The sequence below is a fragment of the Hemibagrus wyckioides genome, linkage group LG16, assembly GCF_019097595.1.
Source record: "Hemibagrus wyckioides isolate EC202008001 linkage group LG16, SWU_Hwy_1.0, whole genome shotgun sequence".
Lineage (NCBI taxonomy): Eukaryota > Metazoa > Chordata > Actinopteri > Siluriformes > Bagridae > Hemibagrus > Hemibagrus wyckioides.
In genome coordinates, this window is record NC_080725.1 from 445,404 (window position 1) to 471,873 (window position 26,470).

Consider the following 26,470-nt stretch of genomic DNA (forward strand, 5'->3'; position numbering starts at 1 on the left):
CTCAAAGCATTTCTGAACAGTTATTGCAGTGTGGCATGGAGAATTATCCTGCTGAAAGAGGTCATTGCCATTAGGATATACCGTTGCATGGAGGGGTGTACTTGGTCTGCAGCAGTGTTAGGTGGGGGTGGGGGTGGGGGGGGACGAAGTAACAAACATGAATTTGGCCTTTGTCAGAGTCACTCAGATTCTTACACTTGCCCATTTGACCTACTTCCAACACATCAACTTCAAGAACTGACCGTTCACTTCCTGACTAATATATCTGTAATATAATATATCCCACCTATTTGCAGGTGCCACTGCGATGAGATAATTAATGTCATTCCCTTCACTTCAGATTTCAGTACTGTATGGCCAAAAGTTTGTGGACACCTGACCATAACACCCATATGTTCTTTGTTGAATATTTCATTCTAGATTTAGTCCCCCTTTACTGTTACAATAATTTCACTCTACTGGGAAGGTTTCTGTTAGATTTTGGAATGTGGCTCTGTCATGCTGGAACATGTTTGGGCCCCTGAGTTCCAGTGAAGGGAAAGTGTAGTGCTACAGCATATAAAGACTTTCTATATGATTGTGTGCTTCCAAATTTGAGGCAGTTTGGGGAAGAACCACACATGGATGTGATGTCAGGAAGGAATCAGTGCTCCATAATGAATTTAGAAACTACACTGACCTATTAGTTCCTCAAGAGACCTTGGTTGCTGTTGCAGAAAGAATATAATTTACATTTACATCATATCCTGTCCAGTGTCACCCAGATGAGGATGAGGTTCCCTTTCTGAGCCTGGTTCCTCTCAAGGTTCCTTCCTCATATCATCTCAGGGAGTGTTTCCTCACCACCGTTGCCTCAGGCTTCTCATTAGGGATAAAATAGTAACTGAACTTAACTATATATATATATATATATATATATATGGCAATTAAATACACATTTCTGTTGGTGTTTCGGCCATGTTGCTGCTACTGATCGTTTGATTTTTAGGAACATTGACTGAAGACGAGATTCTGGACAAGACTAGTTAAAATTAGAAACCCACAAATCTCTGTAGGGCTGGGTTTGACTCTCCTGCAGATTGTTTTTCAACGCGTTCGTCAAAACTGTGTTTATTTGCTTAACGCAATAAGTATTCCGTCTCCGTTGGTCAATAAAACAGACACGCAGCTCGCCGCCACTTTCTTATTGATCTCTCATTCCGTCTAGCCGCGCTCCTCACTGTCTGAGCTCCAACTTCAGGGACAAAGAGACACGCCCACGTCGATTATCATTGGCTTAGCTCTGAAATTAATTTGCATATCAAGGGGCCGATTGGCTGGTTCGATCATCAGTCAAAAAAAGCGAGAGCTCGTGGAGTCTGTGTCTGCAGCTGCTGAGTAAGTAAATGGGTAATGTGTGTGTGTGTGTGTGTGTGTGTGTGTGTGAGAGTGTGTGTGTGTGTGAGAGAGTGTGTGTGTGTGTGTGAGAGTGTGTGTGAGTGTGAGCGTGTGTGTTTGCATATGAGTGCTACTGAGGGAAAAGGCTCGCGAGAATTAGGAGAACAGCAGCGGGTGAAGTGGTCGGTTTTAAAGCATGCAGATGGGTTCCGTGTGCGAACTGCGCCTTACGCGGAAACGCTGGACCATCTGCACCATCGGCCTCCTCCTGATCTTCTACAAGACGAAAGAAAGAGCAAGAACTAACGAGCATCAGGAAGCCCAACTCACAAGGTAGGCGCGAGACGTTCCGTCCTCCTGCTGGTGATATGGTCAGTAGGCACATGGTGGTCAGCCGCTTTGTTATTCTTCTGTTGCGGATGAAAAGTGATTATTTTTCTTGAGGTGATAAAGCATCTCTACGCCAGCTTCTCATACACAGCTCTGAAGTTTAGACTGCAATAAAACAATGCTCCTCCGTCGGTTCCTCCAGCCTGCCCCACTGCATACTGGGATGGGATGAGGATTTATTTTCCTTTGTTCAGGCTGAAATTGAATTAATCTGTCCTCGCATGATTTAAACCAAGGTGTTAGAGTGATTTAGATTCATTTTGTCCTTTCGACTTCTAATTCTAACACGTTTTGATTCATTTATTTCCTTACAGCAGAAACAGAAATAGACTGAACACTTTACAATGCTCTGTCCCCACAATACATCAGACTGGTTAAACTGGGCCACTTCCCTCTGCACCTCCTCCAGGATGTGTATAACCTCTGATTAAATTTAGAAATCACTTGTCTTTCATTTGATATTATACTCGCTCTGTCCCGGTGTGGTTATAAAACTGGAGGAGGTTTTTACTGGAGGTCTTCAGTAAGGCAACGTTTGACATGAAGGTTCCTTAACAAACCATTAACTTCAGCATTAATACTCTATCAGTTCTGTACAACTCACTGCCGGTTGTATTAACATTTAAAAAAAAAAAAAGCCAAATAATAAACACATACATTAATCAGTTTTAACCGTGTTTATTCCATCCATAAATTAAAAATGGTCCACAACATTAACTATGAACATGAACTAACGAAGCAATTCTCATTAGTACATTTTATAAATGAGTGAGAATTACATGACAATTACAGTACTTACACACAGATATCTGAGCTAATCTGATTATCAATGTTTAATAACAAACACTGATTTATTTAATGTAAATGTATGTGAATGTGTGTTTACTCATGGATTTGGTGTATTTAGTAACATTACTTATGGTGTATTAATGTTAACATAAAAAAAAAACAAAAAGAAACTACAACATAAAATCCCCGTAATGTGAAGTGTTAGCCACACTGCGTACAGACCATGAGCTTCTGAAAGTCAGAAAGTCCCAGAACTGAAAGCAGAATCAAGTTCTTACTTGTCCTTAAAACATGATATCATTATTTACCTGACAGGCAGAGGCAATGTTCGTCACTTAAGATAACACCAGTGCTCACAACAGTTTGAAGTATTTTCCTAAAGTCACAGGATTGATTATTATTGATTTTGTTCTAGAGAAGAATAAGAAAGAGGAAGCTTGACTTGCACTTGTCTGCTAGACAGTGATGATGAGACATTGTGGTTTTGGGGTGATGTGTTTGTGTTGTTTGCGTAGGTGATTATGAGCAGGGAAATGATGGGAAAAACAGACAGTTGAAAACATGTGGTCTCTGCCTTTTATAGAAAACACTTTCATCCTCACAATCAGAAAACAGAAGCAGAAAACAAAGCAAACGTCTTACATGGCTAGTCAGCTCAGTCAGACTCGCCAGAACCTGAATTTAGCATAAAAAAGTCATTTTATTTCTATTTCTGTTTACAAATTAAAGACATCTATCCTGTGCAGAACTTTAAAACCTTCCTTGTGTCTTGTGTTACCCCAGAAGACTCCAGATTAAACACGACTCTGGTTAGGAAAAAGCAGTTACTGAATAAATGAATGACATCAAATAATGTCCAGATTTTCACAGCTGATTTTACATATTTGAAAATTGGGGTCTGGATTCACTTTAAGATGAGGAATATTCCTAATCTAAAATAATTCCAGAATTATTTTTATGTTAAAAATGAGACTTCGTAGGTTTTATTCATCTATAATTATGTGTCTTTGAGGTCTCGGTTAACCTCCTTGAAACTCAGATCTTTAAAATAAGGTGCACACATTAAAGATTAAGGCTCTAATTAAAGCATTAGACAATTCCATACCTCATATTCATGATGTGAAAAAAATAGCTGGAAACTAAAATGCACATTGTCCAAAGAACCAAGACAAATATGCAGTATTATCTGAACTTAAATCTCGGAATCTATCGCCTGAAATGGTCCGTCCATCCTTCTCATGCCAAGGACGCTAATCACACAGCTGTTGGTGTACCATAACTGATGAGCAGCAAGGTCGACTTTCGCTTCATTCACATGCAGGAAAAGAGAAAACAGGAGAAAACAACACAAGCCTTGTTTTATCAGATCCTCATTGTGTGTGCTGAATGTTCGTGACACTGGTAAGGGATCTAAGATGATTATTATTATTATTTTTTCTAACTGAATTGTTCACTTTGCTTGTTTTCTTTATTCACGTCTTGGTGTTTTGAGAGTACGCGAGTCAGTTCAATGATCGACGGTGATTGCAAGATACGTATGTGCAATCACATCTGTACAGATGTGCTTCATTGCACTCCCACATTTCAACAGTAAATCTGTGAGCAAATCTGTGTGTTCCAGGCCAGCAGCTTGGCCATTTACCAAAAAATGTAGTTTCTGTAAGCAGTATGCACGAGATTGTAGAGACATTTTAATGAAACAGTAAAACTACATCAAGGTTAAAATGAGAAGTATGAACAGATTCGGATTGTTCCTTCTTTTACGGAAAATGTGTTTCAAATGATCTCCATATGGCACCAGTCATTATTGTGTTCCATTACAAAATACAAAGAGTTATTTTTAGTTTAAAACTCTTGACCTTGAGTTGTGATTAAGTGGTAAAGGAGACAGTTTTAATGATCAATCTAGCTAACAACTTCTGGTTAGAGTTATACTTACAGATACATTTAACTCTATTCTTCTATTAACTCTATTCTGTCATACTCTATTAACGTACTTAAAATAGGAAAAGGAAAAAGGAAAGATAAGGAAATTTGGTCCTCTTTTTCTGATATGTTTTCACAGAGCGGGCAGCAAGATCATTTTGCCCACCGTAACCTTTGCCATGTCACTGAAATCGTGGGAATAATTTTATTTAATCCACCTACAAAAATGATTATCATTGTCCTTATGTGGCATTGTGAATGTCTCTTATAAGGAGAAATACACTGACAGTATCACTACAACAAGGGAGTGAAGGGCAGCCATCATATTTTACTCTCAACATCTTTTATTTATAGATATTGTGTTTTAAATCTGTTGAAAACAGTTAGTTATATGGTGACACGGTGACTCCATGTGATATTTCATGAAAGTCATGCCTTGTATTACCATAAAACGTGTGTTATGTTAAATATATACAGGTATACAATAGTTTAAATATTGCACTTCCTTCAAGTAAGGAAGAAAACACAACAGGTGTGTATTTTAAGGAAACAATCATCAACGTAAACACCTGCAAACATTATTTCTTTTACCACAGTCATTTGCCAGAACTACCAATATTTTAAGGATTTAAAAAATCAACATTTTAACTATTAATAGTTGATTAATTAATAGTCACGTATGCTATAGCAGCTGTAATAAAAGAAATTATGCAGCTGGTCATGTTACTGAGATGTTATTTTTTCTTGTCGGAAAGTTACGGCTTTACGTTTGACAATCGACGATCCTGGAGACTGCTAACAAAAATAATAAACTGATCTATAATCATTCACTGAAAACCGTGTCACCATATCAACAATTATCTTTCGTAATCTTTTGATGCAGAGTGTCCGCTTTGCTCATCCTCGTGTAGGTTGTTGCTATAGAAACGCTAATGTGTTTGAACCGTGACGTTCACTGACACTACAGCCGGAACTGCTGTTATGGAGCATTAATCACTGCGATATTACAAGAACAAATTAAAAACGATTTCTTCTTCTGTGTCAAGCTTTTCTCATGACACAAAGTTACTTAATGCATTTTTTATGAATTTAAATATCATAAATATTCACAAGTAGAGTTTCATATATATAAAATGGCAGGTTTTTGTGATTAAACCTGTTGAACTTTTCATATGTGTTTTATCTTTCACTGCACAAATCCCCAAGCCTGAAGTTGCCCTGCGTTAACCTGACCAAAATTTATTTTCGGCATCACACCAACATGAGCATTTATTTAAAATGTCCGGTACCTGCAATGTTTTTGTGTCAGATGCCAATATTGTGCTGAATGTTTAACCAAGGCACTGATTTTAGCATCCGTTCATGGTGCCAAAATCAGACTTTTCCTTCAAGTGTCATGAATTTAGCTTCACATGTGTCTATCTCCGTCACACACACATTAATGTCTGCTATCATCTGTTAATTGGCTGCCACTTGCAGTAACAGTTTAATCCCCCACGAGGCTGAGTGTCACAGTAAAGGTGTGTGTAAAAAAGCCGGAGGAATAACACAAGTTAATACCTGCTGGTATGTGTGCTCTCGTGTAAACCTGGCAGTGTTTTCACATATTTAGGTCGTGTGCTGCCTCAGGTATCAGTTAAAAGACCAGCCTCATGGATTAATGTGATATAAAAAGTCATTTTCTGTGTAGAATGAAGGAGAACTCTGTGCATTATAAAAGTAAAATACAAATACAGAAGCTGACATTTTAACAGATTACCAAAGGTTTGCTGTGGGTGGTAGCTTAGTTACAGGCATTATGCAGTTTCCTGTGGTGTGCATAAGACTGAAAGCGTCTGTGTACTACTTTACGCTCTGCTAGTCCTCTTTATGACTTTCTAAACCTGCTTGACCCCTATTTTACAATTTTTTAAAACTGCCGCTCTTCTTCAAATTAGTATGTTACATTTTTTTTTTAGGTATTATTTACATTAAAATGAACCAAGAACAAAAAAACAGCATCTTTCTCAGTGCTGTTTTCTGTAACAGGATGTGGGTTCTGTGTTGGCCCCAACTTAGTGGTATTGATTTGCAGAAAAAGCAACAGCTGTGAGATATACCGTATATGCAGCGCCTTTGACGTGTGCAATACGAAATCTGACCTAGTCAGAAGTCACGCATTCAGACCTGTCTGTATTAAGAGAACTGAAATATAATGATCATTGAAAATCAAATGGGTTACATAACCGCAGTGAACAGTGCTGTGTGAAAAACAAGCTTTGTATTCTCTCATAGTGGTGAAAATCTTATCTGTGCTTTTCCTTCCTTTTACCAACAAAACAAAGCAGCAACCAAATGTAGCCTAGTCATGTGAATTTCACACCTGATTTACTTCCCTAAAGAAATGATGTGACAGAAATTACACTCCAGTGTGCTCTTTTGCTGTTTCTGCAGTGAGAATGAGCTGAGTACTTCAAGACTACTGGCCAACAGCAGCGACTTTCGGAAGAACCTTCCGGCATATTTGCAGGGCACACAAGAAGGGTGGAAGGTCAATGCTACTCTAGTTAGCCTAATAAGGTGAGTCAGATCACTCTGAGTGCTGATATTAAGTGTTATTCAGATTATTTCTTGAACATCCCAGCATTTTAGAGTTAAGCGCTGCCTTTGCTCAGAGACTGAATGTTTTTTCCTAGCATGGGACTTTATTAAACCACTCCAGTTTGTTCCTTCTGCATTTTAAAAGTGAGTGCCAATATAATTTACTGCCTGTTTAGAGTTCACTTTTCTATTATACCAAATGCATTACAGCTTGACAGTCAAGTAAACCTTTTTCCTCCTGAAATACTGCATTCTTTTGTGTTAATGGTATGGAATATAAACAGCAATCCATGCTATTCATGCCTTTTTTCCTCTGCAGCAAGTCCTGCAGGTGAGTGGTAAACTATCGCAATAAGAAGCATTGCTATGGGGATATTTAGGTCAGAATCCCCAAGAAATATTTTATGACATTTCCTAATGCTTAATCGTGGGTGGTTAACATAGACGTGCAGAGCAGCTGCTTCTCTTTGTATCAAATGCACAGTAATTACACAATAATGATGTTTATAAAAGGTCAATAGACTTATCCTTAACATTCTAGATTTAACCACCCTCACCGTCAAATGAATGCATCCATCCATTTTCACCGTAATCACATGTTATTGGTGAGAGTCTGCTTTGGCAAAAAACTGAATTAACCAACAGGAATTGTCATAACCGTATTTTACCAGTATCTCATTAACGTCATTAATATTGAAAGACAGCATGCTTTAAGTGATTAAATAACAAATTCATGCCATCATCACTTCTACTGCTGTCAGGCGTCCACCAAAAAGCACAAGTAGACTTATCAATATAATATCCATCCCTCCATCCATTTGCTGTAGCTCTTATCCTGCACAAGGTCACAGGGAGCCTGGGGTCTATCCCAGAAACCTTGGGGCACAAAGCAGGGGAGAACCACACAATCACTAACACTCTACATTCATACAACCTACAACACGTGTTTAGTCTGGTGGAAACCGGGATCCAGAGGAAACCCCTGAAGCCTGGAGATAACATGCAAACACACGGCAGAGGCAAGAATAAAACCCACAACCCTAGAGGTGTGAGGCAAATGTGCTTAGCCACAGGGCTATCGTAGGCAAAGCAGAAATGTGTGTGTAACACTTATGAGCTTTACCTTCACTTCAGTCCAGGTCAGATTCTCCTCCAGAGCTTTTTCCGGAAAACAATTTCCTTGTGCCACTCAAATAGGTGATTGACCACCCTGGAGGTACAAGGCAAGCATGCTAACCACTAAGCTAGCATACCATTTACTTAGCAATATATTGTTATTAATCCATTTTATTAAGTATATTTCATCATCCCTTGTGAAGTTAATACCTGGCTGCACCTTTGTAATGAGGACAGCAGAGCTTAATGGCTTGGAACTTTAATTAAAACCTGCAATTTGACTTTGATCTGTTTTGTAGTATGATATTTAAATCTAAATATTTGCTTAGTAAAATCAGTCATTGCTTCTTCAGCTTTAGTATTAACGTAAAACTCGGTTGCTAGATAGTTTGGACATGTCACATAATCATTAGGATTAGCTAGTTTTGTCAAAAATGATATATATGCTATATCATGATGTATATGCTAACTGCATATATGTGAAAAATGCATATATGATATATATGCTAACTGAGGTCAGTGACTGTGTGAATGATGTAGCCAGGCTAGTTAGTGATAGTGTTGGATGTCTGGCAGGTATAAAAGCCACTGGCTGCTTCTGAAATATTAAGGTCGTAGGAGTATGCAAATACTTATTTGAATAGGAAACGTGAGTAGGGCCCACAGGTAGTGCTTGCTCAAGCACACTCGCTGACAGAGAAAGACATAAAGTGTGTGAAGTTTTTAGATTAGGAATAGTGTTTGTTTGAATCTGTATAGATTTTACAGTGTATTTGTTGTGAAGGTCTGTTAGGGATCTGCTGAAGAGCCTGGCATGTTCCTGGTGTCTGTTAAACACGTCCTGTGTATTTCATGCTTAGAATAGCTCACAGCATGGGGCCGTGTTTACCCATAGACAGAAATGTTAAACAGCTAAGATACAAAACCACAGCCTCACTTAATGTTACCCAGGTCACATTTTTTACCCAGTGAGACAGTGTGCATCCTTTACACAGTCAGGTCTCTCAGCTATCACTATAGATGTTAAAAGATAAGCGTAGCTGAGCAGTGCAGGCTGAGCATAAACGTTCAGTTGCTTTCAGGCTGCAAACACTTCAATCACTTCTCTTCATGTCAGCTTAGTGTCAGTGTTTTAATAGTAATATTAAAAAAGGTTCCCTGGGAATCCAACTCCTGGTTTGTGCTTCAGATTTCTGTAGAGCACGAGATGGTGAAAATGAAAGACATTTGTGTGTCAGAACTCCTGTGGTGACCAAAATGATTTTCTTTTAATTCACTTCAAAATAATTTTATTCGTATCACCCCTTTAACAATACACATTGTCACACAGCAGTGTTGCAGAAATCTGGATATAGATTAAGATAGCTTCACTGAGGAATGAGAAAGAAATCTTTGAGAGGAACCGGACTGTAAAGGGAACCTGTCCTCTTCTGACCGACCAAATAGTGAGATTATAAAATCATTATAGTATCCGGGTGTAGAAGAGTAAAGTGTGTAAAAAGTTTCTGAATGAGATTGATTCAGGTCAGTCTTTATGGTTACAGCAGCAGCTTGTAGAAGCTACTAGTCTAGAGTATTGAGGTGAGATTATCCACTGGGGTGGCCAGGGTGAGACTTGGGGATAAACTATTTTTGGAAATCGCAAATGTTTTGGGTATCCAGGACGGAACAGAAACTGAGTCACAAGGGCACAAAGCTCCAGATGAAGAAGTAGAAAGAACAGAGCAGAAGAAGAGCATCAGGATGAATCAGGCACGTCTGGAGGGTGAGAGGAGCCACAGCAGGAGAAAGGTTGTCAGGATCAGGCAGCAGGAATACACAAACAACTCCACAGAGAGATTAGACACTCACAGAACTTTTGGTTTTGAATAAAATTTTTATACTGCATTTCATTTCCTGTTTCTGTATATTAACTAACATAGTAATAACATAATACTACGTATTCCTGATTATTAATTATTTCTGTCTGTTAACTATTCTTAACCAGGACACCAATTTTGTACCTGAGGTCAACAGTGTGAAGAAACCTAAAATCATAGATCCTACGCTTAGTTAACTAATTATCATATTACATATTACATTTCAGTAGAGGAACACTGTATTGAGTTCATTTTTATGTCTTGCTGTGTTCTTATAATTTTATTACACTTAATGAATTAAATACAGTAGATAAAATTATTCTTACCAATAGGGTTAGCAAGCTAGCTACAGCAAACTTTTATTCTAGTGATTTGACTGCAAAACTGAAGTGTTATAACATTGTGAGTCCCAATAGATCTACTGCCAGTTTCACACTGTAGAAATTGATGTATTAGCATTCACACTGAAGGATATGTAAATGTTAGAAAGCCAAAAAAACATCCATTGAGTGTCGGTCCTGTGGGCAGAAACGCCTTGTTCATGAGAGAAGTCAGGCAGGATGACTAGAGTCTGCAACTCTTTAGTGCCGTGCTGATCAGAAAAGCATCTCTGAATGCATTACGTTTTATTCAGCCAGGAATGGGATAGATGAAGATTAGAAAAACATCACAGTCTTTTTCTTTCAGCTGTCCAGTGCTGGTGCTGTTCTCTGACTTTTGGTTGGTTGTTTTTTGACCATTTGATGTAAACTGAAGAGACTGCTGTGCATAAAATCTGAATACAACAGCAATTTCCAGCAGCCATGCCACCATTAAAGTCACAGAAGTCACATTTGTTTCATGTGAACGTTAACTGAAGCTCTTGACCGGTGTTGTTATGGTTTTATGCACTGTCCTGCTGCCACATGATTGGAGAATTGCATGAATGTGCAGGAGTGAAGGCATTCCTATTAAAGTGGCCGGTGAGTGTAACCTACCCACATATATGATTAGTGTTGTGCATCATGTCAATTAATGAATCTGTTCACCCACATTTTGGATTAGTGATGTGAAACTTTTTTCTTATAAGGAGTTGAAATATTATAACAATTTTATTGACCAATAAGTGAACAGTCTTTTAGTTTTCTAATCAAATATATTTTTAACTCGTACAGTGACGTGTTTCATGTTGCTCGGTTTTGAGCACTCTTGGCTCAGGTGTACTGGCTGCTAATGATTCAGCTTCATGTAACACTAACTTGTGAATATATATAAAAACATGACTGGTAATTAGCATTTTCTGGAGCATGTGAGTTGAATGCAAATTAATGAGAGACATCATTTGTCTTTAATTATATGCAGTGTTTATAGGTGGGTGTTAAAGAAGAGGGCATTATCTGTTTGGTGCTAAGCACTCGCTTTATCACATTAAAAGGCACACACACACACACACACACACACACACGTTTGTCTTACTTTCCTTGTGAGGACATCCTGCTGAAATAATTATCAACATGACTAATTTATGCAACTCCTACACCTGAATATTTCCATACCCATAACTTCTGTAAGTAAAAGTAAACAATTGTTTTTTTTTGCTCATGTCCTGACATGGTCAAAACTGTTAGATATCCCTGTCCTTGTGGGGACATTTGGTCTTCACCAAGATAAAAAAAAATTTCTCATGCTTTCTCTGTTGGCTGTTTCTCTTATTTCCTGATCCACTCTATTTTAATATTTTGGATCTTCCACTCACATTGGGGCGGGTGCAATGAAATATCTGCTCAGAGGAGCTCAGGTGAAGTCAGGTTTATAAATACAGAGAAAAAAATAATGTGGAGCACCAATATCCAACCAATCCTAAGAAGGAGGCATCTGTATTTTTTAAAACTCTGTGTGTGCTCATGTAAGATGTAATTTTACAGCGGCTTTCGAGAGATCACAAAACGATTGAGATATATATTTCGAGTTTGAATTGAATACAGCTAGCTTCGACCAAAATCACTGATCTTTAATTGCGTTTGTACCAGGAGGTATGTGGCCTGTGTAAACCTGTGGGCTGTGACACGGCTCTAGCTGATGTTGTGACTGGACATGATCTCTGGGCATTTTCTCTCAGGGCAGGGTTTTACTCGTCTTTCCCATACCCCTGCATCAAACACAGGATGAACCTAGGTAAAAGGTAAAAGGCAAAAATAGGAAATAATTATATCCTAATTTAACTTAAAACCAAATTTTCTGAAGAAATTTCTGGTAACGTTTTGCTTTCTGTGTGCACGTAGTGGCATTCCTCTGTTCCAGGATAAACGCCGCAGGGTGCATAGGACTAAATCTGTGTGTCATTTTTCAGGAGAGTGATTTTGACTGGAATTCAAATTGCCTGGACCTCAATTCCAGAGGAAAACCTGTGTGATTATTTGAAACAGCAGGTGAAACCCCACATGCTCCGTCTGCATTGCATCCAGTCAGTGGAGTTGGCTAAAATTGACAAGAACTCTTAAAACATTCGGGTCATTCTTACCTGGCAGGACTGGACTAATGCTGTGGAAATGCTTAGTATTATGAAAGAAATGAATTCAGTTTATTTTTTTTTACCCAAGTTAGCTTATTATTATAATATATATAATCTGGTAAGGTCTGGTATTTGTGATTTTATTTATCACTATTTAGTCTATAGCTCTATGTGTCAATGGTGTGTGGACACACATCTATTAATCCCATATGCAGGTCTTCTCCAAACTGTTGATAGAAAATTGGAAGCACACGATTGTTTAGGACAGGGGTGTCCAATCTTATCCTGAAAAGACCGATATGGGTGGAGATTTTCATTCCAACCAATCAGAAGCCTCACCTGATTATTGAATTTAAAACTATGATTAACTGATTAAACAGATGGAATCAGGTGTAGCTTCTGATTGGTTGGAATGCACCCACACCACCCCTTTGAGGATAATATCGGACACCTCTGGTATAGAATGTCTTATCATATTGTAAACATTACAGTTTTCCTTTACTGGAACTAAGAGGAACAAACATAGTCCAGCATGATAGTGGGGTATGTGGTAGCTTAGTGGTTGAGGTGTTGGACTGTTGATCAGAAGGTTGTGCGTTTGAGTCCCAGGTCCACCAAGCTGCCACTGCTGGGCCCTTGAGCAAGGCCCTTAACCTTAAATTAATCAGCTGCATAAAAAAAAACATCGCTCTGGATAAGGGTGTCTGCCAGAAATGTAAATGACAATGCCCCTGAGCACAAAGCCAGCTCCATGAAGACATGATTTGCTAAGAAGAGCAGTGGCCTGCACAGAGCCCTGACCTCAACTCCACTGAACACTTCAGGGATGAATTGTTGAACTGACATCAGTGCCTGACCTCAGTTCTGCTCTTCACTAGTGGCTGCATCTCCACAACCACACACACCTTCAGAGGAGTGGAATGGGGAAACAACTCGATATTAAAGCCCATGGTTTTGTAGTGGGATGTTCAGGCATCCTCGTGTGTTTAACTGTATAGTGTATTTAACTCTGTGCATTCACTTTTTAATCAGCGATGAAGATCTATACTCCTTCGTCAATGCTATCTGTGACAAAAGGCCTGTAATTAGCAGGAAGTTACAGCTAGTTACTTCTACTTCTTTATTTCCAGAGGAAAAGTCTGCATTTATAAATTGTAGAATCTCATTATCAGTTCCCACATGTGGCACGGAAACGAGCATATTGTAATTACTAAGCACCGTGTTATCTGCATTGTGATGTCTGGAAAATGTCTTGTTGTTGACACTCACAGACAGGTGTCACGCACACTTCCTCATTAATTGCTTGCAACAACTCATACCAATTTCTACTGAGATCTTTAGCACACGTGGAAAGTTCCATCTTGGGGTTTACATTTAAAACCTACATAGAAAATGTCTAGCTTTCAGTATGTTTTTTAGATAAACACAGTGTTGTAATGTTTGTAGTTTAGAGCAGGAAAATACCGTGATGAGCAAAAGTTTGCACCCCCCTGAAGCTCTCTCACTCTTTGTAGTGTTATGGATACAATTCAGATTATTCTTCATGAATCAGCACATTGTGGTCTATAATACTGTAGATTTCTAGAATTATTTACAAATAAAAAAACATAACAGTTCTGTTTGCATAAATATTCACCCCCATTGCTGTGAAACTCATGAATTAGCAATTAAAAGTCACATACTTGAATTATTTTCAGCTAGGAGCAATTAAAGTGTCACATGGTCTCAATATAAATACACCTGTTTCTTAAAGACCTCAGTTTTAAAGTATGTTAGAGAACAGTACCTTGAAGAGCAACACAATTCCAGGACAAAAGGGCTAGAACAATCCTTTCACTACACTACATTTCATTTAACCACCAACGAACTGTGTGAACTTTTCGTGATGATGGAACACGGCCAATTCATGATGTGCTTTTGTTCAATTTAAAGGAAGGACATCCTCCACTTCTTGGATGCAGAGAGGGATGTGTCCGTGATAAAGAGCAGCTTTAAACCTGGTGACACCATCCACTACGTTCTGGACCGACGCAGGACGCTGAACGTCTCGCACACCCTCCACAGCCTGCTTCCTGAGGTCTCGCCTCTCAAAAACAAAAGGTTCAAGACATGTGCTGTGGTGGGCAACTCGGGCGTGCTCCTCAAGAGCGGATGTGGGAAGGAGATAGACAGCCATGATTTTGTTATACGGTAATTTCCTTTAGCTTTTATTCAGTTAGTCAGGTATTGAGCTCTGTCCCCGATGACCAAGACGTCAGAGTGCCGAATGGTAAAAGCCTGTCGGAAAACGTCTCTCTGCCAGCCTGCTGTTAGAGATCACTTAGGCGCCGTTGTAACATACCTCTGCTGAGCTGTTAATTTATTACGACTGCAGTCGGTGTAATTGAATGAATCTGCTTTCATCCAGTCTTCGGGAGAAATGGCTTGAAGCCAGACAGTTGTCAGAGTTGTCCAAAACTTTTGTATTCAATTACCATGACTTTTTTGTCTTGCAGTTTTTTTTTCTTCTCACAGTAGTAATACTAGGCTTATATAACAGAAGCGAAGACCGCACATCCTTTCCTAAAATGGCTCTTATTTGGGGTTGTTTGCTCAAATCTGGATGGAATCCATGTGGCACAATGTTTCGCTGCTCTCCCGAGTGGTGCATTAAAATCTAATAGGAACATCTATAGTACGATGCTATGATAATATAAAGAGCAGTACATAAAGAAGTGCTATTTTTGGCCTGTTCCCGGAATAGACTCCAGATTTGCTGGGATTCTAACGAGGATAGCGATTTTACTGATGGCAGATGTATAAATATGAGATTAAATTAGTCTATCTCGGGGAACACTGGAGCTGTGAAGCAGCAACGCTGGTTTTTAAAAAGCTCAGTTCTCCAGGCAATCTTAAATTGGCCAAGAACCCAGTTGCATTGTTCTCAGTTTCATTGTACTTGTGCAGTGAATAAAGTCAAAATAAGTTATTTCTCTCAGTCAAATCCAACTGGCAGTCAAAATAAAATAATTAAAATATTATCCAACGTGGCTTGGTCGGAATTTTCCATAACAGCAGCGACGACAGTTGTGTTGGCTGTAATTCAATTCACAGGTTTATATTAATGCACTTGCCCAGTGCAACTTACACAGACATTTATGGCAAACTATAATAGAAATATAATTTAAGTCTAATAATAAAAAGATTTAATATATTGTTTTTTGAAACATAAATGTATGTATGTGGAAGGAGTCTCCAGTGTCAGCGCTTTACTAATGGGTGCCAGTAAAGCTGTGTTTTTAAGCCATGGGAAAGACTCTTCTTAAATACTTGGAAAGGTAGAAGTATAAAATTGCCTTATATTGAATAGATTGTGGTGCCCAAGCTTATCTGGAAAGGTCCGGTGTGGGGGCAGGTTTTCATTCCAGCCAAGAAAAAGCCACATCTGAGTCTACTAAAATCCAAGATCAGTTGATTAAACAGGTGGAATCAGGTGTGGCTCCTGCTCGAGGAGAATGAAAACCTGCACTCACACGACCCTTTGCGGATAGATCTATATGGATTGTATAAGATTTTAGCTAAAGCAATGAGTTTCATACTTGCTGCACACATTTACACCTAAACCAGTATCAGTGTGATGTTCATGTCATTTCATCAAACTCCACTGAAGCTTGAATTTTCATGATGTCTCATACATCAGTACAGAAAAAGACTTCTCTACGACTAAAGCCCTGTAGGCAGCCTGAAGGCCGGCTCTAACATTTGTCTTTCCCTGCGGCTGTGGCACAGATGTAACCTCGCTCCCCTGGCCGAATACGCTGAGGATGTGGGCTTAAGGTCAGACTTCACCACCATGAATCCGTCTGTGATTCAGCGTGTGTACGGCGGCCTGTTGAACGATACGGTGCGTGAGCACTTCGTGCAGCGTTTGAGGCTCTTGAATGACAGCGTTCTGTGGATTCCAGCCTTCATGGTGAAGGGAGGAGAGAAGCACGTGGAAGGCGTCAACGAGCTCATCCTCAAGAGAAAGCTTCCGGTGCGCATGGCCTACCCCTCCCTCCGCCTGGTCCATGCTGTCAGAGGGTGAGTCACATGATATCTTAAGAGAGTGAGCAAGATTTAATTTCATTTCATATAATTTAATCCCAGCTGTTTTGCAGGTAATGGATATCAGCACTGTTCACACCCTTTACTTGTATAGTGAATGCTGATCCACTATTACACTGATAGCATGTCCACTATTGTCCTAAACAAAAATAATGTCCATTCCACTGCATACAGACTTTTTGATTCAGGGTTGAATTACATACTTACTGCAATGTGACTGGACTTTATCTGGGACCGGTTGTTTTAATTTTAGTTTTGTGTATTTTTTTTTTTTTATTCTCGCTTAAAGGACTCGTGTCGAGAAGGAAAACACACCACAGAAATGGACTAAATGCTGCGTATGTCAAAGCGCCCTACAAGTGCTGCTTTTATACCAAATTTGTCAGCTGGATAATTTAAGACAAGATATTTTGAAGATTTATTCCAACATCACTTTAAAGCTGTGTGTGATACTATTTTGTTTGGTGTGAAGACACTTTATAATTTGTTTCAAAACCTTGTATGCGAGTTCACCCCTAACACTTTCACATGTATCTCAAAAATCCAGGAAATATCCGTGCAATCCTTTCAAGCAACCATTCACACTTGGAAGAATGAGAGAGAGAGAGAGAGAGAGAGAGACAGGCAGAGAGAGAGAGAGAGAGAGAGAGAGAGAGAGAGAATTTTGACAGCTGAAATTGGTCTGGAAACAGAGATGCCAGTAGAGCAGATACATGATTGCGCTGGCTTTTGTGGGACAAAAAAAGATTTCACCCAGTGGTGAAAAAAAAATCTTTAGCTGCAGTGTAAATGTAGCTCAGACGTGTCTTTAGCTTTAGGATACACATCAAACATCTCAGCACTGTGATACACTTCATCATTCAGTCGCTGGATGTGTTCGTTTTCGCAGAAATCAGCAGAATCAAAAGTACGGACATTGTTTGAAGACACAAGAAAGGTTCATCCATCAAGAGGAATTGGCATGCAGCCCAGGCGTGGCAGTATTCACTAGAAGGGAGCCCAGAGCTCCTGAATCCCACTTGTCATTTCCTGAAATGAAAAATAGCCTGCAGGCTGCCACCTGTGGCGTGTGTTTGCGAAGGCAGCACTCAGCGGGTACGCAAAGAAAACCCAGTGATTACACAAGAGCATGCCACTAAGTGCTCTTAATCTTCAGATTTCAGACTACGCAGCTTTGTAGTTTTAAATAATATTTTCATTTTGAATTGAGTGGAGAAGAAGGGGAGGGCTAATGCTGATGAAACTGTGTGCTCATACTTTCAGTCTTTCATCAGGCTCAGCGCTTAAAAGATTTATGGGCAAAGTGTACTTCAGAGTATAATTTTCTTCGATTGGTTTGCATGAGACCAAGGCTACCTCGTGTAGCGATCTGTCCGCTCTCGCGAAGAGCTCTCGGATTATCTTAGTTGGTCTATTCAAATCACTTTTCCATGTTTTTTACTTTTCCATGCTCATCAAGAGGTGCTTGTTTTGGCCTTGTGTTTCTGAAGAGGACATCAGATGTTCTTGTGAGTTACCATGGCAGCCAGGCAGCCTTTTTTCTTTTTAATGACACCTTCAGACTGGCCTGCATCAGTGCTAAATATAGGCTTCTAAAAGAGGGAAATGGCTTTCGGTCAGGGCGACTTAACCTGTGGGCCAAAACGAATCGACTACTTAAAAAAACAGATTGAATCGAGTACTTAAAAGACTACATAAGTTTCTCATCAATTATGCTTACAATGAAGACAAACACAAGTTGAAAGTTCCAAGAGGAAGTACAGAACCAAGAAAGAGGAATATAACCATCGATTGGATTAAATCTAAAGCCAGCACTTTAGTTGATTCAACATTTTAGTTGAAGCTGGTTGATTCTTACTTTGATTCAACATTAAGTAATAGACTGCATGTACATCACAGAGACATAACCCATCTGATTAGTGCTTCAAATATCCGTATCTGTATTTGAATTTAAACCAGAGGTGTGTATGGCCTAAAACGGAAGGATTTTTTGGTTTGCGAGTGTGTTTTTTGTTGTTGTTGTTTTGATGAACCCTCCCAGCGTTCTTCTAGAAACACTGAAAGCATTTTTGTCATGATCAGTGAATCCAGGCTCAGTGCTTCTCCTCAACCTCCTTCCTCTAGTTATTCATTTGTTTACGCTTGCAAATTTAGCTAGTTCAGTTTCCTAAGATATAAACAAACTAGTAGCCTAATTAAAAGTGTTGTGATCCTGACCAGAGCATTAATAAGGATCAATAAAAAATGCTGTATGCATATGTTAATGGTTGTGGTCTTTGTTTGCACTGCAAGCTTTATATCTGACCCTGCTTGTGCCCTCGTGAAAGTGAAAATCTCTCGCTTGTTCTCACTTTTTCATGTCCCATGGAATCCCAGTCCTTCTGCACAGCTCACGACTCGAACAGATCCCCTGTGAACCATTGTATCTAAAATTTTATCTTAAAATTCAGTATAATGTACTATATTTGATCACACCTCTAGTTTTCCAGCTGTCTAATATGCTGCGTCTGATCACAGTGCTGTATTGTCCATGGCCAGATTCTTTTTTAATTCAGTGCTGATTAAAAACCTTCTGAAGCTATCACCTATTAACATGCAAGGTGCACACTGGCAATTTCAGATTTGCATGCATGGCAGCAGACGGCCAGGTTTTTGCATGATAATGCCCCCGGCTCAGAGCCGGTAGAGCATTACATCATTAAGGCAGGCAAATTATACCCTAATTTGCCATTCAATTACAACCCAACAAAAATTTCATCTTGCAATATCTATTTCGATTAGACTCTTGGGAGTTTACTAAAGAATGGCAGCTACTTTAGCATAGCTTTTGGATGGGCTACTTACGTTCGAATGATTACACACTCAGGCATTGGTCCATCTTCATGTTCTTTGCAACAGCTTAGAGCTCATATGCATTGTTCCATATAATACACATGAGCTCTATGCTGTTGCAAAGAACATGAAGATGGCCAAGAAGCAGGCTATATTTCTTACCCCACTTTATGCCTAACTTATTCATGTACCAGTTCCCAGCCTCCAGCTGTCTCTCTTCATCATACATCAGCTACCAAGTAGGGAAGATGAAATCTTACGCATGCTTCCTCTGTGTTTCTCCACATTCCTCCAGTTGCTGCTCATGCTATCTGCCATCTTCCACATACATGAGCTGTCAGATGCCCATGATGGCCACATGGCTTGTGTCACTGTGACTGACAAGAGAGAAAGTATGCCATCCCTCCCACCTAGAGAGCATGGCTAATATCTCCCAATTTTCTGTTGCATAACTTAGAAGCCCTACTATTACTAGGATTTTTATCTCCTTAATCCCTGCCCTTTTTTGTTCCCTTAATTTCTTTACCATTTTAGGGATGTGTCAGTCTCTGTCTCACAATCCAGCTGTCAGGAATGATTCACAGAGACATACAGCACAAGACAGATTCAAAGTCAAAAACAGGCAGTGGTCAAGCGATATATAAACAGGTTTTCTCCGGCAAGCCAGAAAAACAGGGCGTTAACTGAGCGAATACTTCACGGCGTATATACTAGAGCCACGAGGGTTTAATACACACTAATCACAGTGAAAACTCAGAAATAGGTGAGACTAATCATGACACATTTGGGCTACAACCAACGACCATATAGGGGCAGAGACATGACATGAAAACATGTGGCAATGAACAAGACCGACAAAGCGGTAACAAATGAGAAGAAAGTGGTCGTGAGCACCGTAGTGCTGCGGGCTGCTATGTGTGCTGCACGACTCGACTCACGGCGCTCGGCGCAAGGCAGAGATTTGCGACACGAGTCTTATAGCTGTATTATTCATAAATGTAGAGGATGCAAACCCTCTATCTTATGATCCTTAGCTAGATAATGTTGCCTGTTTTCTCAGTATAGAGAACATATAGGTGGGTTGAGCGTGGGCAAAAGTTTGGTGCGGTGATAAAAGCGTTCTTACAGAGTGTCTGAAAATGATCTTCACAAGATTGACACCAAATAATAAAAAAAAATACTATACTAGTTTTTACGTTTTAGTAACAAACATTCATGATAATCAGAAAGCTGCCATATACTCTACATTTCCACATCAGTGCTCTCAGCAGCTGTGAATATAATGAGAAAACGAGAAAACTTGTCAGAATGTGGTATTAAGAAGACATCTGTAAAATGGGACACATTTTACAATATTTCTACACTTTATATATCAGATAAAAATGAGATGATCATTTTTCTCTGAGTTACAGAAAAGTAGCACATTTTTTAAAAAAGCAACCTAAACAAAGAAAGATGTTTATTAGGGCCCAAGCACTAGCAGTGTGGAGCGCCCTCTTGTTCTTCTAAGGATTTGTTTTGTTTTTTTCGATCATCCAGGCACTTTTGGGGGCGTTAACATGCTCAAAAACTCATGAAAATCAGCAGACAGGTTGGAATCTGCGGCCATTAGGACATCACTGTGGCTCGGTCCTGGGCGTGGCACACACACGTCACAGCGCCCCCTGGAAAATCTTGCTGCATAGCTGATACACACTTGCACGTATCCATGTAAAACTTGGTACAGACTTAGATCTCATTGAACTGAACAACTTTCATGCTGCATGTCATTAAGTCTAATCCACAGGAAGTCAGGTATTTTGAGTTGTTTGCAAAACGCACCCAATGGAATTTGAAATACTCCTCCTAGGGAATTGATACAACCGCCACCAAACCCAGGCTAATATGATCTCAAGACACTGATACAACCGCCACCAAACCCAGGCTAATATGATCTCGACATTGATACAACCGCCACCAAACCCAGGCTAATATGATCTCGACATTGATACAACCGCCACCAAACCCAGGCTAATATGATCTCGACATTGATACAACCGCCACCAAACCCAGGCTAATATGATCTCAAGACATTGATAATGTAAATTGATGAGGGATTTTTGATCTCAAACGGTTCAGCCGTGAGAAGGCCTTAAACATATGGAGAATAAGAGGAAACAGGAAGTGGCTAATAACTTCGGTGTATATTGAGTGATGTACATCAGACCTCAATTTTATGTTAAGAGAAGAAAGTTGAACACACCGACATGACAACTGTGAATCTCAGTCATAGCGCCACCAACTGGCAGCAGGAAGTGTGTCACTTTTAGAAATCTAATGTTTTCCCTTCCTTTCACCTGATTTGCTTGAAAATCGGTCAGAATAATGTCAGGACATGGCTGATGTGAAACTGTGAAGGAATTTGTGATATTGTGAATGATGTTGCTATTGTGAGGACATAATAGAAGAAACTTAATGTTCTTATATCTTAACAGTGGAAAGTCCTAATGTTTCAAAACATTTTACATAGAAAGAACAACTGGTTGTGAGTAAGTCTGCTTAGTTTCATGATTTTGTGACGCTTAAACGGCTCACAACAAATTTTTACATTCATCAGTCTGTTGACTGGACATGGTTTTAGCCTGACTCCTGCAGTACTAGACTATGTCCACTAGAGGCTCTTTCCCCTTTATTTTTATTTTTTTAAATATGGCTTCATGCTCACAATTTATATATACAGAGTCAGCCAAAAAATGTATATACACTTCATGAAAAGAAAAAGTAGATATTTTTTCCTGGGTGACTCTCTCTCTCTATATATAAACTGATATAGTAATATAGTTTAGAGGGAGAGTCATTGTCCCTTTTGACATCACTGGACATTGCTATGATCTGTTTCATTACACCCAAACTGTCACTTTTGCCCTTATATAGTTTAGACGGAGAGGCAGTTTTCTTGTTGCCATCAGTGGACTTTGCTGTGATCACTTACATTAGACCCAAATTGTCACTCTTGTCCTTTTGGTATTTCCCCCTTAATGCATGTACCCACTGTGCTCACTGTGTCTGGTGCGCCTGGGCGGCGATGGCACCGTTGCTTGGGCCCGATCATCGTTGCTTGCAACTATATTTAATATTGATGTTTATTTTTTCCAGGTACTGGCTGACAAACAAGGTAAATATCAAGCGTCCCAGCACTGGATTGCTGATGTACACCATGGCCACGCGTTTCTGCGATGAGATCCACTTGTATGGATTTTGGCCATTCCCAAAGGACGCCAGTGGAAATCTAGTGAAGTATCATTACTACGATATGCTCAAGTACCGATACTTCTCCAACGCTAGTCCTCACCGGATGCCACTTGAGTTCAAGACATTAAAAATGTTACACAGCAAAGGAGCACTAAAGCTGACCACATCTAAATGTAGACCAGCCTGACTGCTCTGACCGGTGAATGTCATAACTGATGGTAAAGACAGATGATGCAGCTGAGTGACAGAAAACCTCACCCGAATCCATTGAAGCTGAACTGGACGTGCCTTCAGCTGGATATTTCAAAGGCACTATCTGCAGAATCAAAAATGCTTCAGAGTGCTCTATCATATTTCAGTCAATTCAATTCCCCAAGTCACTGACGAACTGTAAAAGAGCTCTTCAGCTACAGATACCTTGCAATAGTATGACCGGTGAGTTTAAGTCTCATCGGTTGTTTTACGCGTGAATACTGTATGGTTGTCCTCAGTGATTTTCATCTAAAATTAGTAGCATCGTTCCTACAGGAAAGTTACTGTAATGTCTTTTCGGTCCCAAAGATCTTCATGTTCATTGAGAGGTTTTTTTTTTCAGTCCTGTAATTTTTAGGAGCTAGAGGCCTTTGTGCATAATAGTGAAAATTATTTTTATATGAAAGTAGGTCATACAGTGCTTACATGTTCAGTTTGCTGTGTTCAAGATGTCACTAATTTTCTAAGCCATTTCAAGCCTCCATGATGTAACACATTGTAAGTCAGAATAGTAAAAACCACTCGTGTAAATGATGCATAGTTTGTCACATGGAAGGATAGGCTGGTGTTAGTGTTGTTGGAATGGACCATATATTTATTGAGCCTGATTATTAGTTATTTTCTTCTGTTGGTTTAAGGCCTGGATTTACTGAACTATTCATCATATATACTACAGTTTAGCTGTGTTTCTCATGGAACTGTGTGTTAGTCATGTGTTTGCTCAAATGTGTTACCTTAGCCTTGACTTTTTCAAAATATAATTGTCCTTGCGTGAGCTTTCATCATTATTGCATCAACGCTCATGTGACCTACTGATGATCAAGCTTAACTTCCGCATCCACAAACCTTACAACAAGTACTTATAATAATGTGATCAATTAAATAATCAAATCTGGATTTCAAATGAGGTGTAGGTAGTGTACTATGTAGTGTACATGCAATTGTAATGTGATGGAAGTGAAGACACTCCCCTCTCTGTGATTTATACCGAGATCGTGATTAGTGAAGATGCCGTCTGTAGCAGAAATCTTTTCTTGCACAAAGAAGAAAAATTTGAACGTTTGATCCATCCTTTTTCTTTTTTTTTTTTTCCTTTTTTTGCTATAAATACAAGGATGTGCAAAGAGTAAAATAGTAGTACATATTTCCTTAGATTTTCACCAAAGTTAATGGCTGATTATTACCGTGATAACTGTGATACTTTAAGCCTAAATGATCATTGACGTGAAAATTCTAAACACCCCAAACTTCAAAACATTCCATATTTCAGCTCCTTTTGTAGACTGAATATGTAACGTTGCCTTTATCGTTTGCACATTAGCGCATTGTAGAGAACATTGCTGTTGCACAACATGTGTACGCTCGGTGGTTCCAGGCCTTCGGTGCTCCTCCAGTCTCTCTCGCTGATATTTGATTTGAGTTTTTGCTAGCTGTAGCACTGTACATATGTAAGAATGTAAAGACATTTCCATCGGTTTTCAACAGAAACGTACTACTTCATGCTGACTGCATATTGTAATGTATTACATGCACTGTATCGCTGAGGTTGGTCTCAGTTATGGACTAATTTCCTAGAATATTGTTAATGTCACATTTGTCTTTTTGTACAAATTGTGTTTGCTTGCCAGTCATTTTGGTTTGCAGTGTTTTGCCATCGGGTTGTTTTGTGACGGTTGCTGAAAACAGAGATCTTTAAAAAAATGCCTTTAATCGTTCCAGTCCTCCTGGTTTTCTGTCTCGGAATATGTAGCTGTAGCAAGCAGTGTTAGTCAACAGCTAAACACTCAGCAGTCGCAATAATGCTAAAGAGATCTGTAGAAAAAACAGTAACTGGGAACATTAAATGGTATTTTACAGTCTGTCCTGAGAAATGACTGATTCAATTGATTAACTAGACTAAAGAGATTAGCACCCACGAGGTGCTCTTTACGTGTTTACAGATTATGGCACAAGCTTGTCAAGCACTATGTGAAGACCAACTGTGTTAGAGCCAGTGGTGTACCAGGGATTTATTTAGCAAATGCACATGGATCCTTGTTCAAATTTGTTCAAATCTGGCTGCGGATGGTGGAATAAAATCCTGAGCTCCCTCAAGAAAGACTAGAACCGTGTGTGTTATGGTTCTATGGTATGTCCTAGAGATACTGTACTGCCTGGTGTTTGCAGCCATGTATCATACTATTTATTGTTTGAGGAAACTGCTGTTGTTTTCTCTTTCAGGATTTTCATTTGGTCAGTAATTTATATTGTAATTTTTTGTAAAGATGTTGAATGTGATCGGTCATTTTTAGACAGTTTGATACTTGTTTTGCTAAACTTGCAGCTTTAATCTGAGTTCACTTTTTTCAAAACCAAATTTCTATGTTTGTAGAAATTTTAGACAAATGAAATAAAAAAATACATTGATCTCGTCTCTGTTTGGTTGTAAGTATTTCGGTACTTCAGTGTTGTTTTTGTGCTTTCTGTGACTATTTTCTGTTTCCTTGTTGGTTGACAAGATGAAGTCAGATGGTGGCATGTTTCCAGCCTTTTTTTTTCTTCTAGACTAATCCCACGCTTCACTCAGCAGCTTGTTGGACATGGCCTACTTATTCTGTCGTCTGTGGTGATATTCTGCTATAAAGTGCGGAGGTGCGGATGAGCCGCTTCCTGGGAAGTAATCAAGAATATCATCAGAATGACATCGTGCACAACTTTCATACACAGTCTTGTTGAAAATTGGTCATGAATATATTAATAATAAAGTAGAAACTATATACTGAATAATATAGTGTTAGATAAGTGAACAGCTTATTATGTTTAGTCATACAGAGAGCCATATCTAAATAGAGTTATTGACCTAGCAGAGGATGGGCTCGATCCAGCAACCTCTGGGTTAGGGGTCCAGCACGCTGCCACTGTGCCACGCTACACACCACATGAATCTCTGATGGGAGGAGAACCCACAGTCCCTGGTTTAGGAGCTGGTGCCTTACCCATTACGCCAGCCGGTCTATCAGAGCGCAATCACAAATGACACCAGTCAGCCTTCACACAGCAAGCGCATGGCCTCATAATTCAGAATAACTCAGGATATGCATATTGTGTTAAACTGGGATTTGGGAATTGCAGAGGCCTACTTCTTTAATGGATCTCACCAGCGATGTCAGACATTTGATTGAATTTATGCCTGACTATGCCGTACTGCGTTGATGATGTTCATGTTCTTTCTGTCAGTTGTGCCCCAAATTTGTCTAATATTTTAATGCCTCTGATTTGCTTCTTTTTTTTTTAATGTGTGTATAAATTCTATTTTTAATTTCCTTTTATTTCGTTTTTAGGATTTTTCTGGATGTGAATACATTTTCTAATATATTTAGAAAATACCTACTGCTGCAGTAGGTATTTGTGTTAGGGGCATTAAAGAGTTTTATTTGGCTTAAGTTGTGACCTCAAGCTGAATGCATGTGGACCTTCTTTGTGTGAAAGGCATTAAATCTCACCAGGCTCAGCCTCTGGGTTATGGACCCAGCACATTTCTGCTGCACCACAGCTTATACAG

The 26,470-nt window shown here is 39.3% G+C and overlaps 1 protein-coding gene across 1 annotated transcript; it reads left to right on the plus strand.

The window, feature by feature from the left end:
- The first annotated feature begins 1,359 nt into the window (after nucleotides 1–1,359).
- st8sia4 (ST8 alpha-N-acetyl-neuraminide alpha-2,8-sialyltransferase 4) lies at nucleotides 1,360–26,470 on the plus strand. Its single transcript, XM_058412580.1, has 5 exons — nucleotides 1,360–1,710; nucleotides 6,916–7,041; nucleotides 14,461–14,718; nucleotides 16,297–16,590; nucleotides 22,582–26,470. Exons 1-5 carry the CDS (start codon nucleotides 1,574–1,576, stop codon nucleotides 22,862–22,864), a joined length of 1,098 nt encoding a protein of 365 aa, XP_058268563.1. The 5' UTR covers nucleotides 1,360–1,573; the 3' UTR covers nucleotides 22,865–26,470.